General features: G+C 44.2%; 1 protein-coding gene across 10 annotated transcripts in view; it reads left to right on the top strand.

Annotated features, from left to right (window-relative positions):
• LOC121857175 (1-phosphatidylinositol 4,5-bisphosphate phosphodiesterase eta-2-like) overlaps nt 1-25,667 on the top strand; it is a 163,423-nt gene that overhangs the window by 31,253 nt on the left and 106,503 nt on the right. For 2 of the 10 annotated variants that reach the window (XM_042353096.1, XM_042353103.1), the window contains exons 1-2: nt 5,795-5,910; nt 10,210-10,691. The exons of 1 other annotated variant lie outside the window; for it this stretch is intronic. In XM_042353096.1, the coding sequence (XP_042209030.1) occupies nt 10,277-10,691 (415 nt within the window). In that variant the 5' untranslated portion in view covers nt 5,795-5,910; nt 10,210-10,276. Of the gene's footprint in view, nt 1-5,773; nt 5,911-5,931; nt 6,050-7,389; nt 7,529-10,209; nt 10,692-12,128; nt 12,255-25,667 lie in introns of those variants that run through there. 7 more of the 10 variants (XM_042353099.1, XM_042353102.1, XM_042353104.1 and 4 more) reach the window with 7 other exon arrangements.

The raw sequence follows: 25,667 nt of genomic DNA, 5'->3' as shown, positions 1-25,667 counted from the left end.
TGAGTAATGATGTTAAAGTTTTAATGATATTTGAGTAATTAGCAATATTTTACAAAAAATTCACCAGCGACTAATGAAATGGGTCAGCGCCCACGTAAATATGGGCGGAGCCAAAACTTGTTTCAACTAGGCGAAATCCTTTTAAATTCTTTCACGCCTAACGCTTTGCTTTAGGCCCTATCCAATATAATACCGTATATAGAATTATTTTTATTATATCAATTTTTTATTGTCTTAAATGTCCACAACTCTTCAATATTAATAAAAATAAATAAATAAATAATTTTTTTTTAATAAATATTGAAGTGATAACCGTGGTAACACTATGAGAGGTTCTTATTACCACCATGCTATTGTACTAGTCCAGATTACCTAAGGGCCAGTTGCAAGAACAGTCGTGGAGTGTACGACGCCGTTCACGATGACCTTCTTGCCCTGATCTTGTTTCAGGAATACCACCCTTTTGAAGCTCTGGAGAGATCTCGAAGTTTCGATATTTTGAGTACAGCACTAGCTAATAATTCCCACCAGGAAACTTGTTTCGAGAATCATCCAAAGCTTCGAAAAGTGAAGTATTCCATGTGTTAAAGGCAATATTGCTGAAAAAGACCAGGGCAAGAAGGTCATCGTAAATGGCGTCGTACACCCCATAACCGCTCTTGCAATTGGCTTATGTTACATAATACTTCCTTGAGATAAATGTATAGTATATATCAGGTGCCTCAAAGAGAGCACAGGTTCTCAACTGGCTCAGCCATGTTAATATTGTTTTTATTATCCACTCTGTATCTGTATTTTTCTGGCTAAATAAACTGTTTCAATTCAATTCAAAATATTCAACATCAGCGGCCATGATCCGCATATTTACAGTGTACGTGGGAGAAACTCCCCGATTGATTGTGAGCTATTCGGGCCGCTTGGTCGCTGGTCAAGGCTCAAGGCTCTTCCCTAGCTCTGTATGTTCCATGCGCACAGGTCAAAAGCATCGTCGGCGCATACAGAATAGTTAACGCGTTAGCGATTACGTAAATCGAAAACACCTTACAGTAAACGCCTTTAATATCTTTATTATATTATTGAAAAGTATTATATTTTTTCTGCTGATCTTAAAAACGTACTGTAGACTCGTCACTGTTTAAGCTCCGTTCAAAATCTTAACCACTCAAGTTCCTTTTAATTCTATGCTCACAGAATGTAAATCTCCAATTGTTTCTTAGTCCACATACAGTAGCAGTTTATATTGATCCCATTCCATTATTTCCACGTTATTGGGAACATGACTGGTTATAAAATAAAGTAATATTCTAGTCCAAAGACACTGACTAGTCGAATGGTGTGTAGTTCTAATAATTCCCTTTATATCCATTGGATACTTTCCCTTCATCTCCGCCCACTTTCCAAAAAAGGAAAAACCATAACTAGTTTTGCTTCTGAGGGCATATCATCTCTGAAGGAGTTTTGCCAGCTTTTTCCTTCAAGGCAAAACTTTGGGTTGCGCAGTAGATAGCATAACTAGTTATGCGTTTTGGGGCCACCAAGAATACACCTACAGTAATGTGTCCTAATACTCCGGGCTCCTCGTTTTTTAATACGTAAGTCTGGTGAAGCCAAGAAGGGAGTTAAAGCCCTGCAAGGCAATTCTTAAATCTTGAAACCTAATTTTAAATCTGCAAACCGTATAATTACAGGGCATCATGTTGAAAGAAACTTAATTTATTTAACCTGAAATAGCGCAACCTTCCCAGCTCGTTAAAATCGAATCACTGCGACTCCCTTTGAATACACAAATTACCTTCATGTTGTGTATGTTACACAAAAAGGTGTTCTTGTATTATTTTTCATGCTATTAGAAGTCTTTTATTGTTAACGTTAGACGTTGATGTAGTAATACGCATGTGAACCATAACTTCAACAACTAAGGTTTTTAAATGCGAAATAAGGTAAGTAATTACACTACTCCAACAGCAATTTAAAATTATGTAAAATAAAATTGTTACACGAACATCCGAAGGGAGTGAGTTTGAAGGAACAAGTTTACTCTAAGCCAGTCCGAGATGACCCATACCAAAGCAGTTCCCGCCCTACTAAGAATTGAATTTTGTTGTTTCCGATTGAAAATAAACTTTGAAATTTGAGAGTTGGAAAGAAAGCGGATAAATTTAGGCGACCTTGAGCTTTTAATCAGATAACTGCAGAACGTCTCAAATTTTCTACTTTCTTGCAGGATTTTGTTGAATACATTGTACTGTACCTGAACCCTTTCCCAGCGGGGGTTACCCTGAGCCGAATGAAACCGTCTGGCGGTAGCCAGAATAACATGGCAAGTGCGTGAAACGCGGCGAAAGGATTAACAAATGTGGGTTTCTGAATTCCAGATAAACCTGAATCATACGGAATGCCGAGAGTAAAATAATGTTATAATAAAAAAAGGGCCACCGTTGTATAATGTTAGGCAAAGAATATCCCTGATGTAGTGAGGATCGGTTTGAGCTGCAAGTGTGGAACTGTCCGCTTGCAATCATTTTATATTAGCTGTTTGAACCAGGAGGCTTTAAAGTTTATGGTTCTCGATGCACAGATAACAACGTAATACATTATTTATAGGTAAGAAGTACACAAGTCAGTGATAAATACAACGCTTGTGAGGTTATTTGACAACTGCTTGGTACAGTAGCTAAAGTAGCTATTTGTGCATACTTTGTGGGAAACAATATGAGACCATGGACGATAAATTTTGGTATGAGGGCTGTCACTAGTCACACGTAAAACTTCGGAGCATATCGACCCACACCTGCACAGATGGTTGCTTTAGATACTGTACATTTATATTCATCTATTTCAGGATTGTTTCCCACACTTGACTGTATTAAACACCACTCGGTATATTTATTTATGAAATATCTGCAGGAATAAAACTTAGATTACCGGTCATTTTGGAATTCCTGTAGTTTTCTGTATGCTGATACTATACCTGTAGTGGACTGTACCAACCAATTTGAAACTAGTGGACTGTGCGTATACTACAAAACCACATACTTGTACCACATGGACCTCTTGGGTACCGATGCTTGGGGGGGGGTCTGTACACATAAAGCTCATTATATTGCTGTGGCTCTTCACTGTAGATTACCTAACACTGAAACAGTTACCAGTGTCATATGAGCAAGGTTTACACGATAGTCATTTTCTGATGTAAAAACGTCGTTTATAGTGTATAACCCCACTGCACACCTCACCACGAGATCAATAAGTATATTAAGTAACAGTTCTGTCTTTATGGTCATCCTGGCGACGCCTGGCTTTATATCAGGCATGAAATAGTTAACTAAATTGATTCACTTGAAACTTTTTCGGTGATTATCTACAGTAGATGGTATAGGTGGGAGTTATCTAAAGAAAAAGTCCGTATTGTCATCCAGTAAACTAACTTGACACAATCTGTTCATAATAGCATGGAACTGTGTTAACACTTAGCTATGATAAGTGTTATCTTATCGTTATCACTCCAGTAACTGTCGTGTCTTAGATGTCTACTCCCCAAGTCAGTAAAAATATAACATAACAAATATGGTAATATGATAAGTCTTGCCTACTTTACGTCCAGATTTCCCGACTGGCTGGAGAAGCCTTCTAGCCAATGCAGTTGTCTAGTCAGTGTGACTGCGGGTGTGGAGGTAGCTCGTTGTGTTTGTTCGTTATGCATAGTATACCCGGGAAACTGTGTTAAACCTTTACCATTTTAGGCATTTGGAGTTGCTCAAAGCTTAAGAAAATGAGTAGTTATGAGAAGAAAATAGTGATTTTATCAAGAATAATTTGGTGATAAAGCAATATTGATAATTTTAAGATGGTGTTTTGTATAGGGTGGAGGTGGTAGTTGTAAATACCTAAGACTGACTTGTAAACAAACTGTAATATCGAGATTGATTTGGAATTGGAATGAACTGTTATACAACAATTGATCAGAGAAATTTGTGTAAAAAAAAATTTAACGAACAACTCAAATGTGAAGCAATACGAAATATTTTTTTTTTACAAAGGATAAGTTTAAGGACGAATGTATGATTGAATGGCAATAATGAATTCTGTATCAAAATTAATCGGTATATACTGTACGTGTACCCCGGGTCGGTAATGTACCCTGGTCTCCGGGTGGGGCCCACCGCGCCCATTAAACTAGGGGCCGCGCGTGTTTAATAAGTCGGCCTCACCGGAGATGAGGTGAGGTGAACTAAACGGGTTCCTCGAGAAACGCCAGTAACTGGTGCCTCGCTCACTCTTACACCTCCATGTGTAGTGCAAGCGGTTGCGCTCCCCACCCGGGGTACGTTACCGACCCGGGGTACAGTAGCTAAAACAACTATCTGTTCATACTTCTTGGGAAACAATGAGACCATGGACGATAAATTTTGGTATATGAGGGCTGTCACTAGTCGTACGTACAATTTCGGAGCATATCGACTCCCACCTGCACAGATGGTTGTTTTAGCTACTGTACATTTGTTTGACCCATAGAAATATACCATACTATATCGATGCAAGAAAATTTATCCTCGTTGGTATCGGATTACACGAAATACGGTACAGGATTGTATGACCGTTAATACCGTGTCTATAATTTCCCAAATGTTTACGTTTGCACATAGGCTTGGCCACTGTATGATTGTTCTAGTATTGACATTCTCAAATACAATCCAGTATTTTTTTGTCAACTGCAGACATTATTGCAGCTGGTTCTTCATTTTTTTTATGCCATGTTTCTTGCCATTTTTTTTCTATTTTGGTTGCCTCCCTGCTGGTGGTTCTGGCCAAAGGAACTGAAATTAATTGATTAAAGTTAAGTAAAGCACGGTTTAGTACAACAGTTACTGTAGATGTATCACCCGCCATTTTGTACTCAGCATACCGGAAGTAATCCAAAACCGAAAAAAATCCCAAAGGCGATTAATTTAACTTCGTGATAAACGTGTTTTTGTTTATTTTCTAGAGCCAATGAAAACGATTCAACAGCTTTTTTTTAATTTGTGTTTTGACAAGTAACTTTGTCTTCAAAGCAATCATTACTTTTTGACGGGATCTCATACAAATTAGGTGTACGGCGGCGGCTGACTGCGTACAGTGCTCGTCTCCTGTTCTTAGGGTATCTGGTTCGATTCCAAGCACTTCCAGTCTACTTACCTGTAAATGGAGACATATTGTTACAGTCGGAGTGAGTGGTCGATACAGCTGTATGGACACTGTCCCTAATGGGTCGTCATGCCTACGGGACCCACTTTCATTTTAAGTGCAATTTGCATGTAGTCATCGATTATGTTCCACTTAATTTTTAGAAAAAAACTTCAAGAGAAACAAAGCAAACGGCTTGAAGAGGAGGCAAAGGGAACAGAGGCATGTACAGACGGAGAGAAGCAGTACAGCTTGACGTTAGTACAAGCCTTCCGCTCTACACGACACACAGGCTGTCCTGGCATCCCTCAGACTCATTACCATGCCAGAATGTCGTGGGTGATGTAAATCCCGTATTACATACGTGGCTCGTGTCCCGCCACTTCACTTTCATACCACGTGCATTAAAGCAAAAAGTAAAACTCTTGAAAAAAAATAATTCGGCACGCCGAGGAGTGTATGTCTCATCCACGCATTACATAAGTTCATTATACCTCCTAACGGGAGCAAAAACTCTCTCTCCCTCACTTCCTGAGGATACTTCATCATGTAGTTGAAGTGCGCATGCGTGGTGGTCGAGGACATACTGGCATCAGTAGTTGTAGAGATCTGGTATGCTAGTGGGAGTGCTGGTTCGAGCTAGCTGCTGCGTCAGTGGATGAGGGGATGTGCAGCTCTCAATCAATATCAACGTTTGTGTGGAGCTACACCCTTCGTACTCTAACAGTTGTGCTCGTAGGCTCCGTATGTCGACCTGTGATGCTGGTCCTATGTGTTAGATGATGTTTTGTGGCCCCTGGATTGATGGAATGTGGTCTTGTTGAATTTTAATGTGCCCCAAGCCAGCCAAAGACACACTAGAGTGACGAGAAGTTGATGCAAGGTGAATTTACTGAGTTGCCATGAGTCGGTATATACGGTTTCGTTATTACAAGTGAATGGATGTGTGACTGCCTCGTGTAATACTTTATATATCATGATATAGTCGTGGAAGAGATCGGAAAAACGGTTTTATAACATTGTGGATAAGAAAAGTCTTGTTTTCATCTTTATGAACTACTTGCCACGTATCAAAAACAAACGTGCGGCAAGAGTTCTGTACATAGCTCACGTGTACTGTACGTTATTGTTTATCAGAAATGTATCCAGGTTTCCAAATATAAATGATATAAACACTGCAGAAAACTAAATGAACCATTTAGAAGAATCTATTGTAATCTCAACGCGTGTGTTTCTTAGAAGGAGGAAAAGTGGACTGCAGCGTGCGCCAACAGTGACCTTGAGCTAGTGAGGTGGGAGGCTGCTGGGAGTTAATGTTCGCCATGATAATATTAGTGGAGGTTGGGAAGATGGTGCTGTGACAGTTTTTATCTTGTGGTCTGCCTGACGAAGTGTATCAGTTGCAGAGTTCCTGCTCGCGTTCACAATAATTCATCTTTAGGAAAATACATTTAAGTTTTACCTTACGACAATTAATTACCTCATTATCATGTCACTGGAGATACAGCAATGCAGATGGTTCTTAGGATAAATATTTACTTCCAATGTGATATATGGTGTACTGTACAAGTACCCATCTTATAGCAGATGGGAATTTTGCTCATCAAGCTGAAAAGTGAACTTCAGGGTGAGTTTATTCCATGTCATGAGATCATGAATATAAAATGTTAACGTTGAAGTACGAAATTAAAAGTTTTATGCATTTTTATAGAAAGTTAATATCTTAATTTCGTTGCCGTCGTGTGAGACAAAACAAGCAACAACACGTGTTGTATAGTGTACAAGACACTAATTTTTAGCAGCAACTTGACACTGTTAGTATGAATCAACGCCTCGGGTACAGTATACATCAGATAAGTGTTAGTTGATTTTATAGATGATGATCATAATGTTGAGTTCATCGAGGTGTTATTGTGTTTACGGGCGACTGTGGCGTGTTTTGGAAGTCAGCTCAGTGAGGGAGGGAGGCAACAGTGAAGGCTGGTGAGCGCGCGTGGCTAACCGTAATTATTTCATCGAGCTCTTTAACTAGACTTGAAATACTGACGATTGTTTGTGTGCAAAGAATCATCTTCTGGTTGCTAGTATTTTAGAAGAGTATTTCCACTCTTACCCTAACCCTCTTTTAGGTTGAGAGTCGTGAATTTGAGGAAGAGTGGTTGTCAGAAACATCTAACGCGTCTTGGCACAAGTAAATTTGGCTCTAGCTATACTGTTGGCAGTGCCAGTTGAGGAGTAACTTCCTCAACAGTAGGTTTGTGGTTGGTGAACAGCACTGCTGTAAAACAGGCGAGGTCGCTGAAGAGAACCAAGGGAACTGCTCGCTACTGTATTACCTGGTGTTGTGAGTCACAGTGAACTAGTAAGTTTTGACAGAAAAGTACAATCTTATCCATGTTAAACTGAAGAATGGCGTAAGATTACAGAGATAAGAAAACAAATACATGGAAAAAGTTTATTCAACCGGTATACCTGCATATACTGTACTGTGTTTATACAATGGGTACAGTTGCCAGTGTAGGCTTCATTAATTAAACGGCTTTTTACCCCGTGAAGCAAGTCAGTCGTGTGTCGTGTGGGTTTTAACTGGATTATTTTTTCTGCAAGTGCTCGTCATGTGTGGGCCCAGTAGTCCGCATTCCCTCCTGTGTATACTTTACAGTTATTGACATTTAGCATTTCTCTCGGCGTTTTTGTGCATTTAAAATTACTGGTTGAAATGTTCCTTTATTTAAATATTCGCAATAACTCAAATGTGACAGATACTTGAGATGGTGTCTAAACAAAACTGAATGTCACTGACTTAGTCCATGAAACTAACCGACCTAACAGCACAGTAATTCAACTCCTGGACTAATCAGGTTAGGTTAGGTTTTGGTGGTTATTCATAGACTGAGAACACATGACATAAGATCTGAAAACCAAAAGGCATAATGTTCAGTATATTATTAAGATTACTTGAAACTAGAAATCTACATTGATAATTCTAAGCACAAACTGGTGTAGTCAGTGAGGGTAACCGTACAAGTCGTTATGGCAACATTCACTATAAATGGTAAACTGTTTCCTTACGCCTAAGAGTCCTGGACTTGGCAGAGCGTAGCTAACTAAAATTTAACTTCTGGAGAAGAGTGTAGTTTTATTTCTGTTCAAATGGTATCTGTGTTATTACGGGCACTACTAATCTTACCATTCATTACCAGTTTTGTTGTTTCATTAAAGAAACTGAGGTTGTATCTTTCACTTTGGATTTTTTCTTCCTTATGTACTTGGCTAATTCACTACCTACACCTAGGTACAGTACGTACTGTAGTTTGAAGGCAACATCGTAAAGTTTGCTCTCTACTTATCACATATAATCTAAAATCCAGAGTATATAAAATGTGTTTTTAGAGTCTTGGAGAGTAAAATCTTGTGGATTATCTTAAAAGAGGAAATTGCGATTGAACAAACTCAGTCAAGCGACGGCAACTGTGAATGGGATGCCAAATAGTTTTATATTGTAATTTGGCTCTTGTCCACCAGGTGGAAGGGGATAGTGACCCATATTGATGCTGTGTAACAATTGTACATGCCTGTATAATTATGTTTCAAGTACTTAATTTACACAATTTAAAAAAAATGTTTATACTATGGTACGTGAAATGGCAACTCTTAGTCAAGGCTATATACCTTCAGAGTTGCCAGTTATGCCGGGCTTATTTAGTGTAGGGGAACTGACCAAAGGCAAAATAATACCAGAATATTGTCTTCTTTAATAACAGACACTACGAGATTCTCAATTTCACTTTGATAACTATTTTCACTTCCCAGAACATACTCTCAGAACTATCGGAAATTTATTCTCTAATATACTACAGTATTACACTGAATTACGCTTCATAGTGGACACCAGTGACTCGGCATTATGATGTGTTTCGTGTTTAGTTAACAGGATGCAACTGTAGCGGCCTTGACCCCCTAGAACGACTGGGCTGGGGTAACTTGGTGGTCAACACTACCAGGGGGGTGCTGGTGGTAGAGTGGTACCGCTCTCGCCTTCGCAAGCGAGATGTCTCGGGTTCGATTCCCGGGCCGGTGGAAGTTGTTTGGACATACTTCCTAGCCCCCATTAGTCCCTGTTCACCTAGCAGTGAAGTAGGTACCTGGTGTAAGTCGAAAGTTGCGAATTCGTATTCAGGGTCAAGTTGTTGGAGCTTCCAATAACTTGATGACATAAACCATTGACTCTTCAGGCTTCTGCGCCCTTAACTCATGAGACATAAAGGCAAGCATGAACTTAGCATGCTTCCCTGTTGGGCGCTGTAAACGCTTCTGCGCTTCACCTTACACAAGGATGTAGTGGAGTGCCCAATAAAAAAAAGAACCTGCCAACTGATCAATGTGTTGTATTTGGTACAGTGTTGAATGGATTATTCATATTATCTACTGTGCTTAATATAAGACGAATACAGTACATCTATTTGTTCAATGGCAACAACTTGGATACGTAACAACGCGTGTGGTTATTTTAATAATTATAATACAACACATAACACCCTCGATAAACCAAGCTTACCTTTAGTAAACTAATGTTAGGATAAGGATGAGGCCCTTGTTTGTCACCTAAAAATTTATATATCGTATAAAATAAAAATAAATAATTGCTTGACTTGCTGATACAGTAACACAACATCCCGACAGATTTACAAGTGTAGTTAACGAAGTCACTAGCCAGTGTAGGAAGGTTCCAGTAATGGACAAGAGGTAGAGAGACGTCATCACCCGACAATACCAGCGTTAATATGACTCTTGGGCAGATGGTGACAAAGGACGCACGAGCGTATGTTAGGAATTTCACTTCGTTTCTAAAAGTTTAAAGTAAGCTAAAAAAATGACTTATAAATGTTGAAAAAAAAAATGAAATTGATTTGTAATCATTCAGTATCTCGTTTGGTCGAGAGCTTTAGTGAAGTCCTGGTTCGTTCTGAAGGAGTATTTTAGTAGAAAAAAAGGTCGATGAGCTTTTTTTGTTTGTTATAATCAGTGCCTTTTGTGATGCAGGAAAATCTTTTATAATTGTGAGTAAACTTGAAATAAACAGTTAATTGAAAAGTGAAAAAAACCAGCCATGCAAGAAACGGCTAAGACTCCAGAACGGGTTAAATGTGTGGACTATAACAACCAAACGGAGACGATAGGAGGAGCTAGTCTCAGCCCCTCCAAGGAACCCGTTTCACTAGTATGTGGCGGCAGTCGTGGGTTGTCGCTGCTCGAGATTCAAATTATTCCAAAAGAGGACGCCTCAGCTGCAATCCCCACATCACCTTCTTCTCTTAAACATGAAGTAGATGGCTCCAAGGGGCACAATCAGGGACTGCACTCGGGACAGGAAGGTCAAGGACAGAAGATAGGTGGGGGAGGAAGGCCTGGCAACAATACAAGTCGGAGCGGTCAAAACTCGCCGATCGCGTCAACTGGGGAAGCTCCTCTCGTCTCGCCCTGCCAACCTAGATTTGCCAATTTCCTTCAGTCCACCGATAAAAGTAAGTCCCACTAATTTTGATATATTATTTACCAGCTATTATTATCATCCAAGATGATATAAAATAAACTTTGTCAATAAATTTGTTAAACTAAAAACCACACAACCCTGTAGGTCTAATACTGTTTATGTATTGCCTTAACAAACGTAGTTAAATTGTCATCGAAAAACGTTATTTTTCAGTGGCGCTTCCTAACACCCAGACCTTTACAGACTGTTGAACCTAACGTCATAATGTTTTACCACCATCATCTTACTCTTCTAATATCCTACATTGGCTTCATTTGTCTGCTGACGGGCTGAGAAAAGTCTCGAGTGCCTCGTTTCGGGTAGGAATGACTAGGTTAAGTTAGGTTAACCTAACCTAGTACGCCTGCCTTTTTTTTTTAAACTTAAGTAGGTATAAAGTTTAATCACGCAGAGAGCGCAGAATTACTCGTCTTGGTATTTTATCCTGTGGTTAATATTGTTCCATCTCGTAGTCGAGGGATTAAACAAAACTTGGCTGCTTCTACAAGATAATAGATTCAAACATATCCATAATCCATTTGCTCGTAAATGCCCGTTTTTACAAAGGAACACCTTACCAAGAGCATGAATTCATTCCTCTCTCTTCCTACTGTAACTTTAGTATTTTCATCTGGTTAGCGCTGGGCGATTACACTTAGCTGAGGAAACCCCGTCGGTATTGTCAAAGCGTTATTCAGCATTGTAATTTTTCCCGTGTGATATACAGTTTCCGTCCTCGCCCCTAGTATCCGGGAGACGAAATACTGTATCCAGGAAAGACACCACGACACACTCCTCCCCACTCACTAGAGTTCGGGGTTCACCCCTCAGGAAGATACGATTGCCAACGCGAAGTGGTAAACGCAAGAGTGGAGCCAACTGTGCTTCAGTTTAGTATACAATAGTTAATAATTAAATACCGTAAAACTATCTTGACTCAAGATTAAGATGAGTTAGCGTAAGGGTGTTTAATTATCAGGCGGTACAGTATAATCTAGGGGGCCTAACATTTGTGATGCTTGTTTTATTCCGCTAAGTATGATTATGAAGCGAGATTGTGGAAATGTCTTTAGTACAGCGCAAGTGGGCGTCTTCCCATTCCTCAGTCAAGGTTAAGGTGATGTCCGGTGAGGAAGGGAGGCAGGCAGACGGGAAGGTGGAGAGCGAGTGCCGGGTTGAGGTGGGGGTTGGGGGGAGCAACAGTTGTCAGAGGTGAGCGGTTACGCCACAAAATTTACGTCACGGTGTGCTTCACACAACACACAAAACTATTCTTCAGTGTCTCGTATCTTATAGAGATTTTCATTAATATCTGAGCCAGTTAATGATACATTATATTGTGTAGATTGTATTGGAAATCGGCCATGTGGTGCCGCTCCAGCGTGTTAGCAACCCTAAAGTGAGGTTGGTCTGAGCTAGACTCTCCTCCAGGCCTCAGTGTTTAGCTCGTGGCAAGCGAGGAAGAATTGATATTAGTGCTCTCTATTTTATATGCTAGTGTCGTGCCCCTGACATCATCTAGCGTATTGACATAACATCTTTGTGCGCCTTCAAGGTACTGTAATTGTTTGTCTATTTTGTGCTTGGTATTACTTTTAGAATAATTCTGAAAATTATTACCGTGGCGAATTCATGGGTGGATCCCGCCCACTCCCTCGTTTAGTTACGTGATGTTGGGGAAAGGAAGTTGCGTAAAAATGTCTCCTTTCTCTATACAGTATTGAAAACAATATTTTGGTATAAAACCAGAGTTTCAAATGTTAGATAGCAGGTTATGTGGTAGCTGTCAGTCACGGTGTAAGCATAACGTCACTCCCTGAACACCGATACGTTAATACTGATCATATTTACTGTAGAGGAATAACGTTCAAGTCCCTGACCTTTTGTGCATCTTATACTATCGGTTGCTGTCAAACCATTTTACATTTGGTAAATGTGAAGGAAACACGGCCAGCTATTAATACCTTAGATTTTGACATGAAACTTTCCAGTATTATATAGGAGTATTTTGAGTCCTAATCAGGTGTCGGTCAGATGATATTTTAAACCTTACAAGTTACTTAGAACCGCGTTACAATGGCTGATATGTGAGACCATTAAATTATTTATGAACAAAATTAAGGTTTTAGGTTTGGTCATGTTAATTAACGAGATAAACTGTATAATTATCGTATTTTTTATTATTGTTGACTATTGTACTCTTGTTATGATTCATCAGAGGGTGAAGTTGTATGAATCTAAATAGACTTCTATGAGGGTGGCATGCCTGACGTTGTACACTCCTCCATACAAATGTTTGCCGATGACGCCAAGTTATTTCGGGAAATAAAAAACCAAGCGGACTGTGAAGAGCTGCAGGAGGATCTCTGTGGGCTCCAGGAATGGTCGAAGAAATGGCTGCTGAGATTCAATGTCACGAAGTGTAAGAGGATGCACCTGGGGCGTACCAACGGTAAGGAGGCGTATCATAAGTCCCAACGGGATGAAGAAACTGCACTATTTGAGACTGTGTGAGAAGGACCTAGGTGTGTATGTTGACAATGAGCTGAAGTTCTCGGGCCATTGCGAGAAGGTAAACCAGGCAAATAAATTATTGGGTCTTATAAGAAGGTCGTTCAGATATCTAGACGGTCCGTCCCTCGTAACGATCTTCAAGAGTGAAGTGCTTCCCCATCTGGAGTACTGTCACCCCGTCTGCTCCCCGAGATATGCTAGGGACTGTCAGATGGTTGAAAATGTTCAAAGGAGGGCCACCAGACTGGTGCTTGCCCTTCTGCACCTCAGCTACCCTGAGAGATTGGAGCGCCTGAACTTGCCTAGCTTATACTACAGACGGGCAAGGGGTGACCTAGTTGAGGTGTATAAGCATCTCAGGGGGCACTACTCAGTTGAGTGTCCTTACTTGGAGCTGGCGGACGCTCGCCCCACAAAGGGTCACAGCTCAAGATTGAAGAAGCCGCAAATCCAGAAAACTGTGAGGGCAAACTTTTTCGGAGTGAGGGTTGTAAACTCTTGGAACAATCTACCAGAGAGTATTGTGACGGCACCGAGTGTGAGCTCTTTCAAGACAAGACTTGACCAACATTGGAGCGGGTTCAGGTACAGTCACCCAAAAAAGTCCTGTTGCGAACCACGAACCCCGAGATTTAGACTCTTGAATCCGAAGCATTTATGGACAGAATAATGTATCAGTGTCTACTGCTTCGGGTTCACGAGTCTGAATCTCGGGGTTCGTGGTTCGCGACAGGACTTTTTTGGGTGACTGTACATTTAGGAGCCGGTACATGCCTAATACTTACCAACTATGCGTGACAGAGACGTGACCGATCGCCCAAGCGGCTAACGAGCCAATCAGTGGTGAAGAGGATAAAAGTATATTGAAAGAGTTGGGGGGGATTACCACACACGCTCGATGGTGAGGAGGTAGGCTTGATATGGCCGTACAGCAATCACAAAAGGTTAGCGACTCGCCTGTCTATACCTGAAACCCGCCTCAAAGATTTATCCAAAAGATTTTCACTGGCCAAAAACCAGTTTGCACCTCCTCCAACTCTCTCAAAAGTTCACTGGTACAACTTTCCTTCATCATTAGAGAGCGTATATGTTATCTAATATAAGAGTCGTCGTGAAAGATCGTGGCCATATTAGTCGCCCACTTGCACGGTGTAGCTGTATGTGTAACCCAACACTACCAATCGCATGTATTTCTTCTGCCGTAACTGGAGACTTGAAAACATCTCGTTAAGGGAGTGTCAGTGTAAAATCCACGTCAGGTGATCTTCGTCTTTGTTCCCTGGTTAAGAGAACCATCTAGATGCATTCTCACATCCTCAATTCCAGGGAAATTTTAATATACGAACCTTTGAGAATTTGGCCCCAGCCACCACCATACCAGTGAGTAAGGTGGTGATAGCTCCGGTGAGTGTTTGATAGTTAGCCTACCAGCATCTCCGCCATCCTTATTTACCATCCAGGCACCAGCACCTTCACTTCGTTCACCAGTTGTGGCCGCCTGCAGCTCTCACGGTCCGTCCCCCTCAGTACCTCACCAGTGAAGGGATTTTGGTGACATGATTTTGAACTGACGAGTTGACGGTCGGAATTTTTTCGTAAGATGGCAGGTCAAAGGGTAAAGAAACGCTTAAATTCACTATGGTAATGATGTTTTTAAATAAATTGAACCAAAAAGGGTAAAAAATAAGGGTTAAAGTTGCTAAAAAGTACGTGACTGCGAAAAACTCTGCGATTGGTTGTGACGTCACTTCTGTGGCAAGCCGCAGACCGGGAATCAGCCAGCTGTGCAATATGTGATGTTGTTACCAACATAAATACAGGACCTGTGGCCATATACAATGTTCAAGCAAAGGGCAAAGTGTCGTTGGTGCTTCGTGCCATTGTGTAAGAGGACCGACAATTCCTCACCAGGCAAAATATTCATCACTGCCGAAAGATAAGAAAAAGATGGTGGCTGCTGCTCGACGGCACTTCCCCATGAGTCCAGCACCTACTGTAAACAATGAGACACATTATCTCTAGAGGATTTCTGTTGCAAAACATTTTTCGATAGCATAAAAAAATACAGATCATATGTTAGGTTAAGGTATGATTAGTTAACTTAACATACATCGGTAAGGGGGAGGGGGTAGTAACTTAAAACTAGTGATTTGAGATACAAATGAAGGTCTAAACCGTTCATAACACACCGCAAACCATCAGAGAAAAAACTTAGTCTGCATGTCTAAGTACAGGGATGACCAAAGCTTAAAATTTACCCAATATTGCCTCTCGAATCTAAACATCAAAATACTTCTGGTAGTTAAAGTAAAATTTTAACCAATAATTAATATAAATGGTGATATATCCCAGTGGTTCGTTAGTGAATCATGAAAACAACAACAGCACTGTTGTTATGTCATCAGGCATTCTCCAAAAGTCCAGACAATGTCATTACTTCTAAATTTACTCGTATCTCCATCTAGTACTGATATACTCTGTAAATGCACTAAAAAAAGAGAAGGTCTGCCAGGTAAGAGTACATGACAGCTGTGCTGGTGTGAACATGGGAGGTTTTTATATCCAAAAGAACATCATAATGGAGGAAACTGTAGTGGCTTTATTGGACCATACTGGGCAGTCCCATTTACACCCAACCCCAATCGCTCATATATCCATCCAACCTATGTGAAGCTGCTCTTCACGGTACATTTCTTCACTTACCAAATCTCCATGACTTGACCACAAAACAACACCCTTACAACTTACCTGAACGTGGCATTGGGGGGCTGAAGAGGCCATCCTTTCACTCCCCGACTGCAGCTGTGAGTTTGGGGGAGTGACGGAATTGTAAATGGCGGTCCTGTTTTTAGAGAAATAAACTTATCTCGACTATTATAGCAGGACTTTAAACTTTTAATACATTATATATACGATATCACTACGAACGTGGCAGTGTATTTCTTGTTTTTTCCAAGAATCGTCAACTCGTTTGAGGCCTAATGACTAAGAAAGGTAGAAGTTTAGGAATCGAGGAAATAATAGGTACTTATCATATTTAAACTGAAGATTAATAACCCGAACCTAACCCCCAGGTAGAGTTCGGGTGTTAAACCATCAAGTGAAATAAGCTAAGATGCCTAATCTTCACATAGTCCGTGTGTTAAGTGTTGTGGCATTATTTGAGATTGTTTCGTGTGAATGTACTTTTGTTGAAAATTAATTGAGAGAAGATTAACCAATAACTACAAATATTCCATGAGATATTAACACAGTACCTATGCTGTAGAGGGGCGTGCAAACTTTTGCGTAGAGGGCCACAATAAATTCCATATGGTGCGTGAGCCAAACACTCACTATATTGCTTTTAAAATTCAGAATTAACGATAAATCTGAAGCCTAAAACAAAATTCTTACTTACAAGTGTTTGTTGACTGTTAATGGGCGACTTTGTACTTGCTTCACTAACTCTGCGATGTCTGTCTGGCTGGATGATGTAGCAACACGAAGGGTGTTTAGTACACCAGTAACAGGACCTTAATTTGTTCTTAGTTATATTCATTTTTGAAAACAGCTGTTCATATAAGTATGTACTTCTGAACGCTGAACATTTTTTTTGTGCGTGAGCAGAAAGTTGTGGATAACCTCTGCTCTTGGTAAATAATTCATATAAAATTCATGTGGAATGGAAACTTGGTCATATTTCTTCTTCAGTTCATTGTTGCATGGAGGTCGATCACTTCCATCTGATACATCTCTGGAACGGTTTCTACGTCCAGAGTGAAAGGTGCAGCAAATAATTCTATTGCTAGTGCATGTCTTCTGATATCTGTGTGAGAACTCATCCTGCAAGGCTGTCAACTTGTCAGCATACTTTGAAAACTGTTTGTCCTTAATATACTTGCTGAGAGTTGGAAATGTTGTTATGCTTTCTCATTTGCGACTCCCAGAGACGTAAATTTGTCTGAAATCCTTTGATTAACGAGAAAATGTCACATATGAATTTATCTTTTCCCTGGAGTTTCACATTCAAAGTGTTCAGATGTTAATTATGTCCACTAGAAATGCTAAATCAGAGATCCATTCCTTGTCAGTCAGTTCTGGGACACCGTTATCCTTCATATCTAAAAATAAAACCATTTCTCCCAAAAGAGCATAAGCTCTTTTCAGCATCCCTGCTCTACTTGGCCACCGAACCTCACAAAAATATTTCACATCACCAAACTCTGCTTCAATGTCTGCCAGTAACTGTTGAAACTGACGGTGATTCAAACCTTTCGACTTTATGAAGTTGATTTCTTTTACAAGGACACTCGTCACATGTTCAAATTTCAGTGTTTTTGCACAAAGTTTCTTGATGTATGAAACAATGACATACAATTAATGAAGATGAATCAATATTCTGAGATTTCAATTTACCCTTGACTAAACCAACCAGGTCGTTTCTCAATCCAGCCAATCCAGTTGTAATGCTTACCAGTTTCTAGTATTCAAGGTCGAACTTGCTCAGTACCTTGTCTAATTCTTCAAATATATCCTGTCCAGTTGTTGTTCCTTTCATGCTTTGAAGCCAATTACTCAGCTACGAAAGTCACTGTCCACACCTCGAATATACACGGCAAGTTGTACACCCGCAACAAAAAGTATCGGTGCATACTGTTGTGTGAGCAATTTGAGACCAGTGACGATAGGTATTGGGAAAGGCGAGTTGTTCCAGCCATATCTTGGCAGCCCTGATTGTCAGCCATATAGCAACACCTAGTGGAGGGGGTTATGAGGATACACTTACCAACCTTCCCGACATATCACAGTGTATATGTATCGTTTCGGAACTCGTCGATCTCACCCTGCACCGATACATTTTGGCGCGAGTGCACAGTATCTGTAGTGTCCGTACTTTTATCAAGTGCCACAGAGTATGTCGAGAAAGTGGATGCTTGCCGCTTAGCTATTAACTGCTCAATATTATCCCAAGACTGTCAATTCGCCGAACAACTGTCAACCGAAAGAGATTTACATTTTCATATTGTTTGATTTTCTCGGGACATAATATTTCAGATACAGCAGTCAAGCATTCTTTTATCATTTCATCACCAGAAAAAGGTTTAAGTCTTTTGACAATGATCTAACTAATCACAAAACTTACTTTAACAGTAGCATCACTAACAGTAGCATCACTTTCTTTAATTTTCTTGGTAAAAATTGCTTGGGTGTGGGTCCGTAGACAGGGTTCATGGTAATTTCAGAAGTGGGCCGCACTGACAGTCTTCAAGGGCCGCATGTGGCCCCCGGGCCGCAGTTTGCACAGCCCTTAAATGTAACGGTAGACTTTATTTTTTACGGGTAATAGCCCACCCGGGCACAGGTCATCGACCCACGCCGGGGCCGGGGGGTAAATAAGAGTAAAATGAAATTCAAAATATAGAAGAAAAAGTGTATGACCGTCTACCAAGTGCAGGAGTCTGATTAAGGCTGTCAGGATCGTCTTAAACTATCCGTATACCTTTTGGTGTTGCCCGACAGCATTGTTTGCCGTTCTTTACAGGACCGTACAATGTAGAGTAGTTGTTTTGGCAGTCTACGGTCGTGTCTATGCGGGTAACATGGTTGGTTCGACGTTGATGATGACAGCCTCTCAGGGACTCGGAGGATGGAACGTAGACTACTTTAGTGAAGTTGCCTATAGTTGAGGTCTCCTGTATGTGTACCTGATGTGGGTCAGTGACCTGTGCCTGGCTGGCCTAATGCCCATGAAAAAAAAAAATCTGTGTCGTTGGATTCTGAGGATCAAACCCTAATGTTTTACACCTGGTCGTGAAGATAAGCGCGTATCTTGACTAGCTTACTAAACCTACGTGATTAAATGATAATAGCCAACATGGCGTCAAAGTTTAATAAACTATCGTAAATACTGGTGAATAAGAAACACGTGAATCTTATGAGAATTTTATCCCAGGGTCCCCACACTCTGGGAGTAAGAGGACGAGAATGCCTCTAGTTATGGAGGTTTCAGTGCTGACATAATTTAGTGCCATCCCTGTGTCGTGAACTTACGGGAACCAACCAGATGCGTTCTCACATTACCAACCAAAGATAGAAAATAATGACGTAAGAACCTTTGAGATTAGAACTTGGAGAGCCAATAACATGCTGCCTCACATCTCCGACTCCAACTACAGAAAATAAAATAACTTGCGAACCTATGGGAATACCTCTGTCCTCTCGTAAGTGAGCCAATCAAATACGTTCTCTTATATCCAGCCAATCAAATACGTTCTCTTATATCCAGCAACGGAGTGAGTCAGATGTTCTCTCACCTCTAGCTAGGGATAAGGGATTTCAGGGAAGGATCTTTGAGAATATTGTTTCCAGGGATGGTGGTGGTTTTACTACTTGACCTGCCTCGCCGTCAGTATTTTAGGTGAAAGCTTTCCTGTTTTGTTTATTCTTAATACTTGTTTACGTATTTTGTATTTATTAGTATTTTTTTTCATTTATTTACTCTTTTACGTTTTTTAATTGTTTTACTTTTATATTTTTAAATTATATACTATTACATTTTTTAATAGAATTACACGAGTTTCAAAATCGAACTATACCCAACCAAGCAATGGAGGCTTAAAAAGTTATCCTCACAAATTTGACAGATTGACAGATAAGACCAAACATCTTATCTACGATACTAAAGAGATAAAAATAAATAAATCCCGTTTTAAATATTCATATACCCTTGACTTAACCCGTCGATAAACGCAGGCAACGAGCAGCCCAGAAGAGTTTTTTTACCTCCCGGGCAGACCAGCTGATCGACCAGTCCAGTCACAGAGCCTCGCGCGATGAGTGCTCAGTGCTGCTCTAAGTTGGAGATGTGAAAATGCACCTTACTGTTACTAACGTGCATATCTTGTTGTTTTTTGATGGCTTAAAGTGAAACCTTCATCTAACGGACTTGTCTTTTCCATATAATCCCTTAGATGAGGGTTTCCACATTAACGGGCCCTCGACAGAACGAACCCTCATTATTACGAACTTTGCTCGACATATAGTCCGTTAAATAGAAGTTTTTCTGCAATGCCTTTGCAAGTCTACTAACCGAGAGTACCCTATTAAAGGCATCGGTTAAAAAACATTTGCAAATAAAGTACAAATTTAAACGGAGTCTTGGGTCTAAACTAAACCTTCATTTAAACACCAATTGTATTCTGTATTGTACTGTATTCTGTCCAATGACGCTATTATAATTGTTCTCCCTAATTTGTGTTGAATAAACTTTTTTGTATAAGGTAAACATCTTGGTTTATATTTTGATTTCTGTGCGTTAACTTAAGTCACACAGGTGATCCTCCGTGAACCTGACCTTGGCTGCTACTCGTGCACATAACCACTACAGTATAGTCTGGTTCATCACAAATGTGCTATGTGTTGTGGTCAAAGTAATTAAATGGACAAATTTCGTAGTATTCAGTAAAGTAACTCAATTTCAGGGGTATTCGGTGAGGTAAATAGTCAATAAAATACCACAATTTCAGTAATTAGTAAATTATTTACCTTCAAAATAAAAAAAAATATTATATCCAATAAAAATTGCTTCAGTAACATGAAAACCTCCCAATAATATTCAGTAAATATAGTCAGCCGTGGTAATTATTGAACACAAGGTCAGGGTCCCCACTCTGTCAACGGCAGCGTCACCACACACCTCCAACCATCACTCGTCCGCCTTGTCTAATTTGATTCATCCACGGAATCCCTTTGAAGAAATCCATTGTAGATAACACCACCCGACAGTGTCCCTCGGAATTAAAAAATAATAATCCATCGGGTAGAAATTCCGCAGACAGTTTTCTACAAGCCGAAATCTCACACACACACACATTGACACAATCTCACCAAACAGGTTCTAGAATCTAGATGGATTATAAACGCCGCTGAACTGTTCCACCGGACTACAACCTCCCTAAGTTTGCCGCAGGACAAAAATCCTACCAGACATCAATCCAACTTAAAAAAAAAAAAAAAATCCCGCCAGTCCTATTTCCACTAGGCTCTAATAGTCCAATACTTGTTAGGTTACGATGATTAAGCTAACATGCATGTCACAACCCTGCAAGTACTGTACCTGGCCAGTAAATCCGGATATTACCAATTTACTGAAAGTATTATGATGACAGCGGACGCCTCAAGTACTGCAAGACCATTCCCTCCGTTACATGAGGGTGACTCTGTGTCGTCAGTGGCAGCTGGGTGACACCGGATAGGTTTTGTAAACAAAGAGTTGTGACGTAATCGGGTTGGTTGTCTAAGGTATTTAAGGACGAGGATAGTGCGACGAAAATTACTAACTGTAGGTTTGGTTGTTATCTTTATGTGCGTGTGAAGAGATTGGCACAAGTAACGTTCAATGGAGTTTTTTTCACTTGTCTAATTTTGTGGTGTGGAATGTTTTGTGTTGTGCTGGTAGGTAATATACACAGGTTCTCACTCTTGTAAACATGATCTGTCTTAACGCCCCATAAGCTGCGGTACGTCAACACCTCACCCCTCATGATAACACCTCCATGTTGATTCTCCTCAAACGATAACCCCCACACCCCCCTTGTGTGCCTCCCCTGTGGCCTCCTCCCCACCCCCTTGTGTGTGTCCTCCCCACCCCCCTTGTGTGTGTCCTCCACCCCCCCTTGTGTGTCCTCCCCACCCCCTTGTGTGTCCTCCCACCCCCTTGTGTGTGTCCTCCCCACCCCCTTGTGTGTGTCCTCCCCCACCCCCTTGTGTGTGTGTCCTCCCCCCACCCCCTTGTGTGTGTGTCCCTCCCCACCCCTTGTGTGTGTGTCCTCCCCACCCCTTGTGTGTGTCCTCCCCCTTGTGTGTGTGTCCTCCCCCACCCCCCTTGTGTGTGTGTCCTCCCCCACCCCCCCTTGTGTGTCCTCCCCACCCCCTTGTGTGTGTGTCCTCCCCACCCCCCTTGTGTGTGTCTCCCCACCTTGTGTGTTCCCCCACCCCCTTGTGTGTGTGTCCTCCCCACCCCTTGTGTGTGTGTCCTCCCCACCCCTTGTGTGTGTCCTCCCCCACCCCCTTGTGTGTGTCTCCCCACCCCCCTTGTGTGTGTCCTCCCCCACCCCCCCTTGTGTGTGTGTCCTCCCCACCCCCCTTGTGTGTGTGTCCTCCCCCACCCCCTTGTGTGTGTGTCTCCCCCCTTGTGTGTCCTCCCCACCCCCCTTGTGTGTGTGTCCTCCCCCACCCCCCCCTTGTGTCCTCCCCCACCCCCTTGTGTGTGTGTCCTCCCCCCACCCCCCTTGTGTGTGTGTCCTCCCCCACCCCCCTTGTGTGTGTGTCCTCCCCACCCCCCTTGTGTGTGTGTCCTCCCCCCACCCCCCTTGTGTGTGTCCTCCCCACCCCTTGTGTGTGTGTCCTCACCCCTTGTGTGTCTCCCACCCCTTGTGTGTGTCCTCCCCACCCCTGTGTGTGTCCTCCCCCACCCCCTTGTGTGTGTGTCCTCCCCACCCCCCCTTGTGTGTCCTCCCCACCCCCCTTGTGTGTGTCTCCCCCACCCCCTTGTGTGTGTGTCCTCCCCCACCCCCCTTGTGTGTGTGTCCTCCCCCCCCCTTGTGTGTGTGTCCTCCCCACCCCCCTGTGTGTGTGTCCTCCCCACCCCCTTGTGTGTGTGTGGTCTCCCCCACCCCCTTGTGTGTGTGTCCTCCCCACCCCTGTGTGTGTGTCCTCCCCCACCCCCTTGTGTGTGTGTCCTCCCCACCCCTTGTGTGTGTCCTCCCCACCCCTTGTGTGTGTGTCCCTCCCCACCCCCTGGTGCCCTCCCCCCCTTGTGTGTTGTGTGTCCTCCCACCCCTTGTGTGTTCCTCCTCACCCCCTTGTGTGTGTCTCCCCACCCCTTGTGTGTCCTCCCCACCCCCTGTGTGTGTGTCCCCCTCACCCCTTGTGTGTGTCCTCCCCCACCCCTTGTGTGTGTCCTCCCCACCCCTTGTGTGGTCTCCCCACCCCCTTGTGTGTGTGTCTCCCCACCCCCTTGTGTGGCCCCCCCCTTGTGTGTCTCCCCACCCCCTTGTGTGTGTGTCTCCTCCCACCCCCCTTGTGTGTGTCCTTCCCCACCCCCTTGTGTGTGTCTCCCCACCCCTGTGTGTGTCTCCCCACCCCCTTGTGTGTGTCCCTCCCCACCCCCTTGTGTGTCTCCCCACCCCCTTGTGTGTGTGTCCTCCCACCCCCAGGTGCTCCCACCCCTTGTGTGTGTCCTCCCCACCCCTTGTGTGTGCTCCCCACCCCTCTTGTGTGTGTGTCCTCCCCCACCCCCTTGTGTGTGTGCCTCCCCACCCCCTGTGTGTCCTCCCCCACCCCCTTGTGTGTGTGTGTGTCCTCCCCACCCCCTTGTGTGTGTCCTCCCCCCACCCCCTGTGTGTGTCCTCCCCACCCCCTTGTGTGTCCCCCACCCCCTGTGTGTGTCCTCCCCCACCCCCTTGTGTGTCCTCCCCACCCCAGTGTCCCCACCCCCGTGTTGGCCTCCCCACCCCTTGGTGTGTCCTCCCCACCCCTTGTGTGTCCTCCCCACCCCCTTGTGTGTGTCCTCCCCCACCCCTGTGTGTGTCCTCCCCCACCCCTTTGTGTGTGTCCCCCCCCCTGTGTGTCCTCCTCCCCTCTGTCCCCCCCCTTGTGTGTCCTCCCACCCTTGTGGTCTCCCCACCCCCTTGTGTGTGTCCTCCACCCCTTGTGTGTGTGTCCTCCACCCCCTTGTGTGTGTGTCCTCCCCACCCCCTTGTGTGTGTCCTCCCCACCCCCCTTGTGTGTGTCCTCCCCCACCCCTTTTGTGTGTCCTCCCCACCCCCCTTGTGTGTCCTCCCCACCCCCTTGTGTGTGTGTCCTCCCCACCCCCTTGTGTGTGTCCTCCCCCCACCCCTTGTGTGTGTCCTCCCCCACCCCCTTGTGTGTGTCCTCCCCCACCCCCTTGTGTGTGTGTGTCCTCCCCCACCCCCTGTGTGTGTCCTCCCCACCCCCTTGTGTGTGTCCCTCCCCACCCCCCTTGTGTGTGTGTCCTCCCCACCCCCTTGTGTGTGTGTCCTCCCCCACCCCCTTGTGTGTGTCCTCCCCACCCCCCCTTGTGTGTGTCCTCCCCACCCCCTTGTGTGTGTGTCCTCCCCACCCCTGTGTGTGTCCTCCCCACCCCCCCTTGTGTGTGTGTCCTCCACCCCTTGTGTGTGTCCTCCCCCACCCCTTGTGTGTCCTCCCCACCCCCTTGTGTGTGTCCTCCCCACCCCTTGTGTGTGTCCTCCCCCACCCCTTGTGTGTTCCTCCCCCCACCCTTGTGTGTGTCCTTCCCCACCCCCCTTGTGTGTCCTTCCCCACCCCTTGTGTGTCCTCCCACCCCCTTGTGTGTGTGTCCTCCCCACCCCCCTTGTGTGTGTCCTCCCCCACCCCCCTTGTGTGTGTCCTCCCCCACCCCTTGTGTGTGTGTCCTCCCCCCACCCCCTTGTGTGTGTGTCCTCCCCCACCCCCTTGTGTGTGTCCTCCCCCACCCCCCTGTGTGTGTCCTCCCCCACCCCCTTGTGTGTGTCCTCCCCACCCCTTGTGTGTGTGTCCTCCCCACCCCCTTGTGTGTTGTCCTCCCCCACCCCTTGTGTGTGTCCTTCCCCACCCCCTTGTGTGTGTCCTCCCCACCCCCTTGTGTGTGTCCTCCCACCCCCCCTTGGTGTGTCCTCCCCCACCCCCCTTGTGTGTGTCCTCCCCCACCCCTCCTGTGTGTGTGTCCTCCCCCACCCCCTGGTGTGTCCTCCCCCACCCCCCTTGTGTGTGTCCTCCCCACCCCTTGTGTGTCCTCCCCCACCCCCTTGTGTGTTCCTCCCCCACCCCCTGTGTGTCCCTCCCCACCCCTTGTGTGTCCTCCCCCCCCTTTGTGTGTCTCCCCACCCCCTTGTGTGTGTCCTCCCCACCCCCTTGTGTGTGTCCTCCCCACCCCTTGTGTGTCCTCCCCACCCCCTTGTGTGTGTGTCTCCCCCACCCCCCTTGTGTGTGTCTCCCACCCCCTTGTGTGTGTGTCCTCCCCCCACCCCCTTGTGTGTCCTCCCCCACCCCCTTGTGTGTGTGTCCTCCCCACCCCCTTGTGTGTGTGTCTCACCCCCTTGTGTGTTCCTCACCCCTTGTGTGTGTCCTCCCCCACCCCCTTGTGTTCTCCTCACCCCCCTTGTGTGTCCTCCCCACCCCTGTGTGTCCTCCCCACCCCCCTTGTGGCTCTCCCCACCCCCTTGTGTGTGTGTCCTCCCCACCCCCTTGTGTGTGTCCTCCCCACCCCCTTGTGTGTGTGTCCTCCCCACCCCCTTTGTGTGTCCTCCCCACCCCCCCCTTGTGTGTGTCCTCCACCCTCGTGTGTCCTCCCCACCCCTTGTGTGTGTCCTCCCCACCCCCCTTGTGTGTGTGTCCTCCCCACCCCCTGTGTGTGTCCTCCCCCACCCCTTTTGTGTGTGTCCTCCCCACT

This window comes from Homarus americanus, unplaced genomic scaffold, assembly GCF_018991925.1.
Source record: "Homarus americanus isolate GMGI-L3 unplaced genomic scaffold, GMGI_Hamer_2.0 scaffold20465, whole genome shotgun sequence".
NCBI classification, from domain to species: domain Eukaryota; kingdom Metazoa; phylum Arthropoda; class Malacostraca; order Decapoda; family Nephropidae; genus Homarus; species Homarus americanus.
The sequence above is the reverse complement of the archived record's forward strand: the minus strand, read 5'-3'. Positions and strand labels throughout refer to the sequence as shown.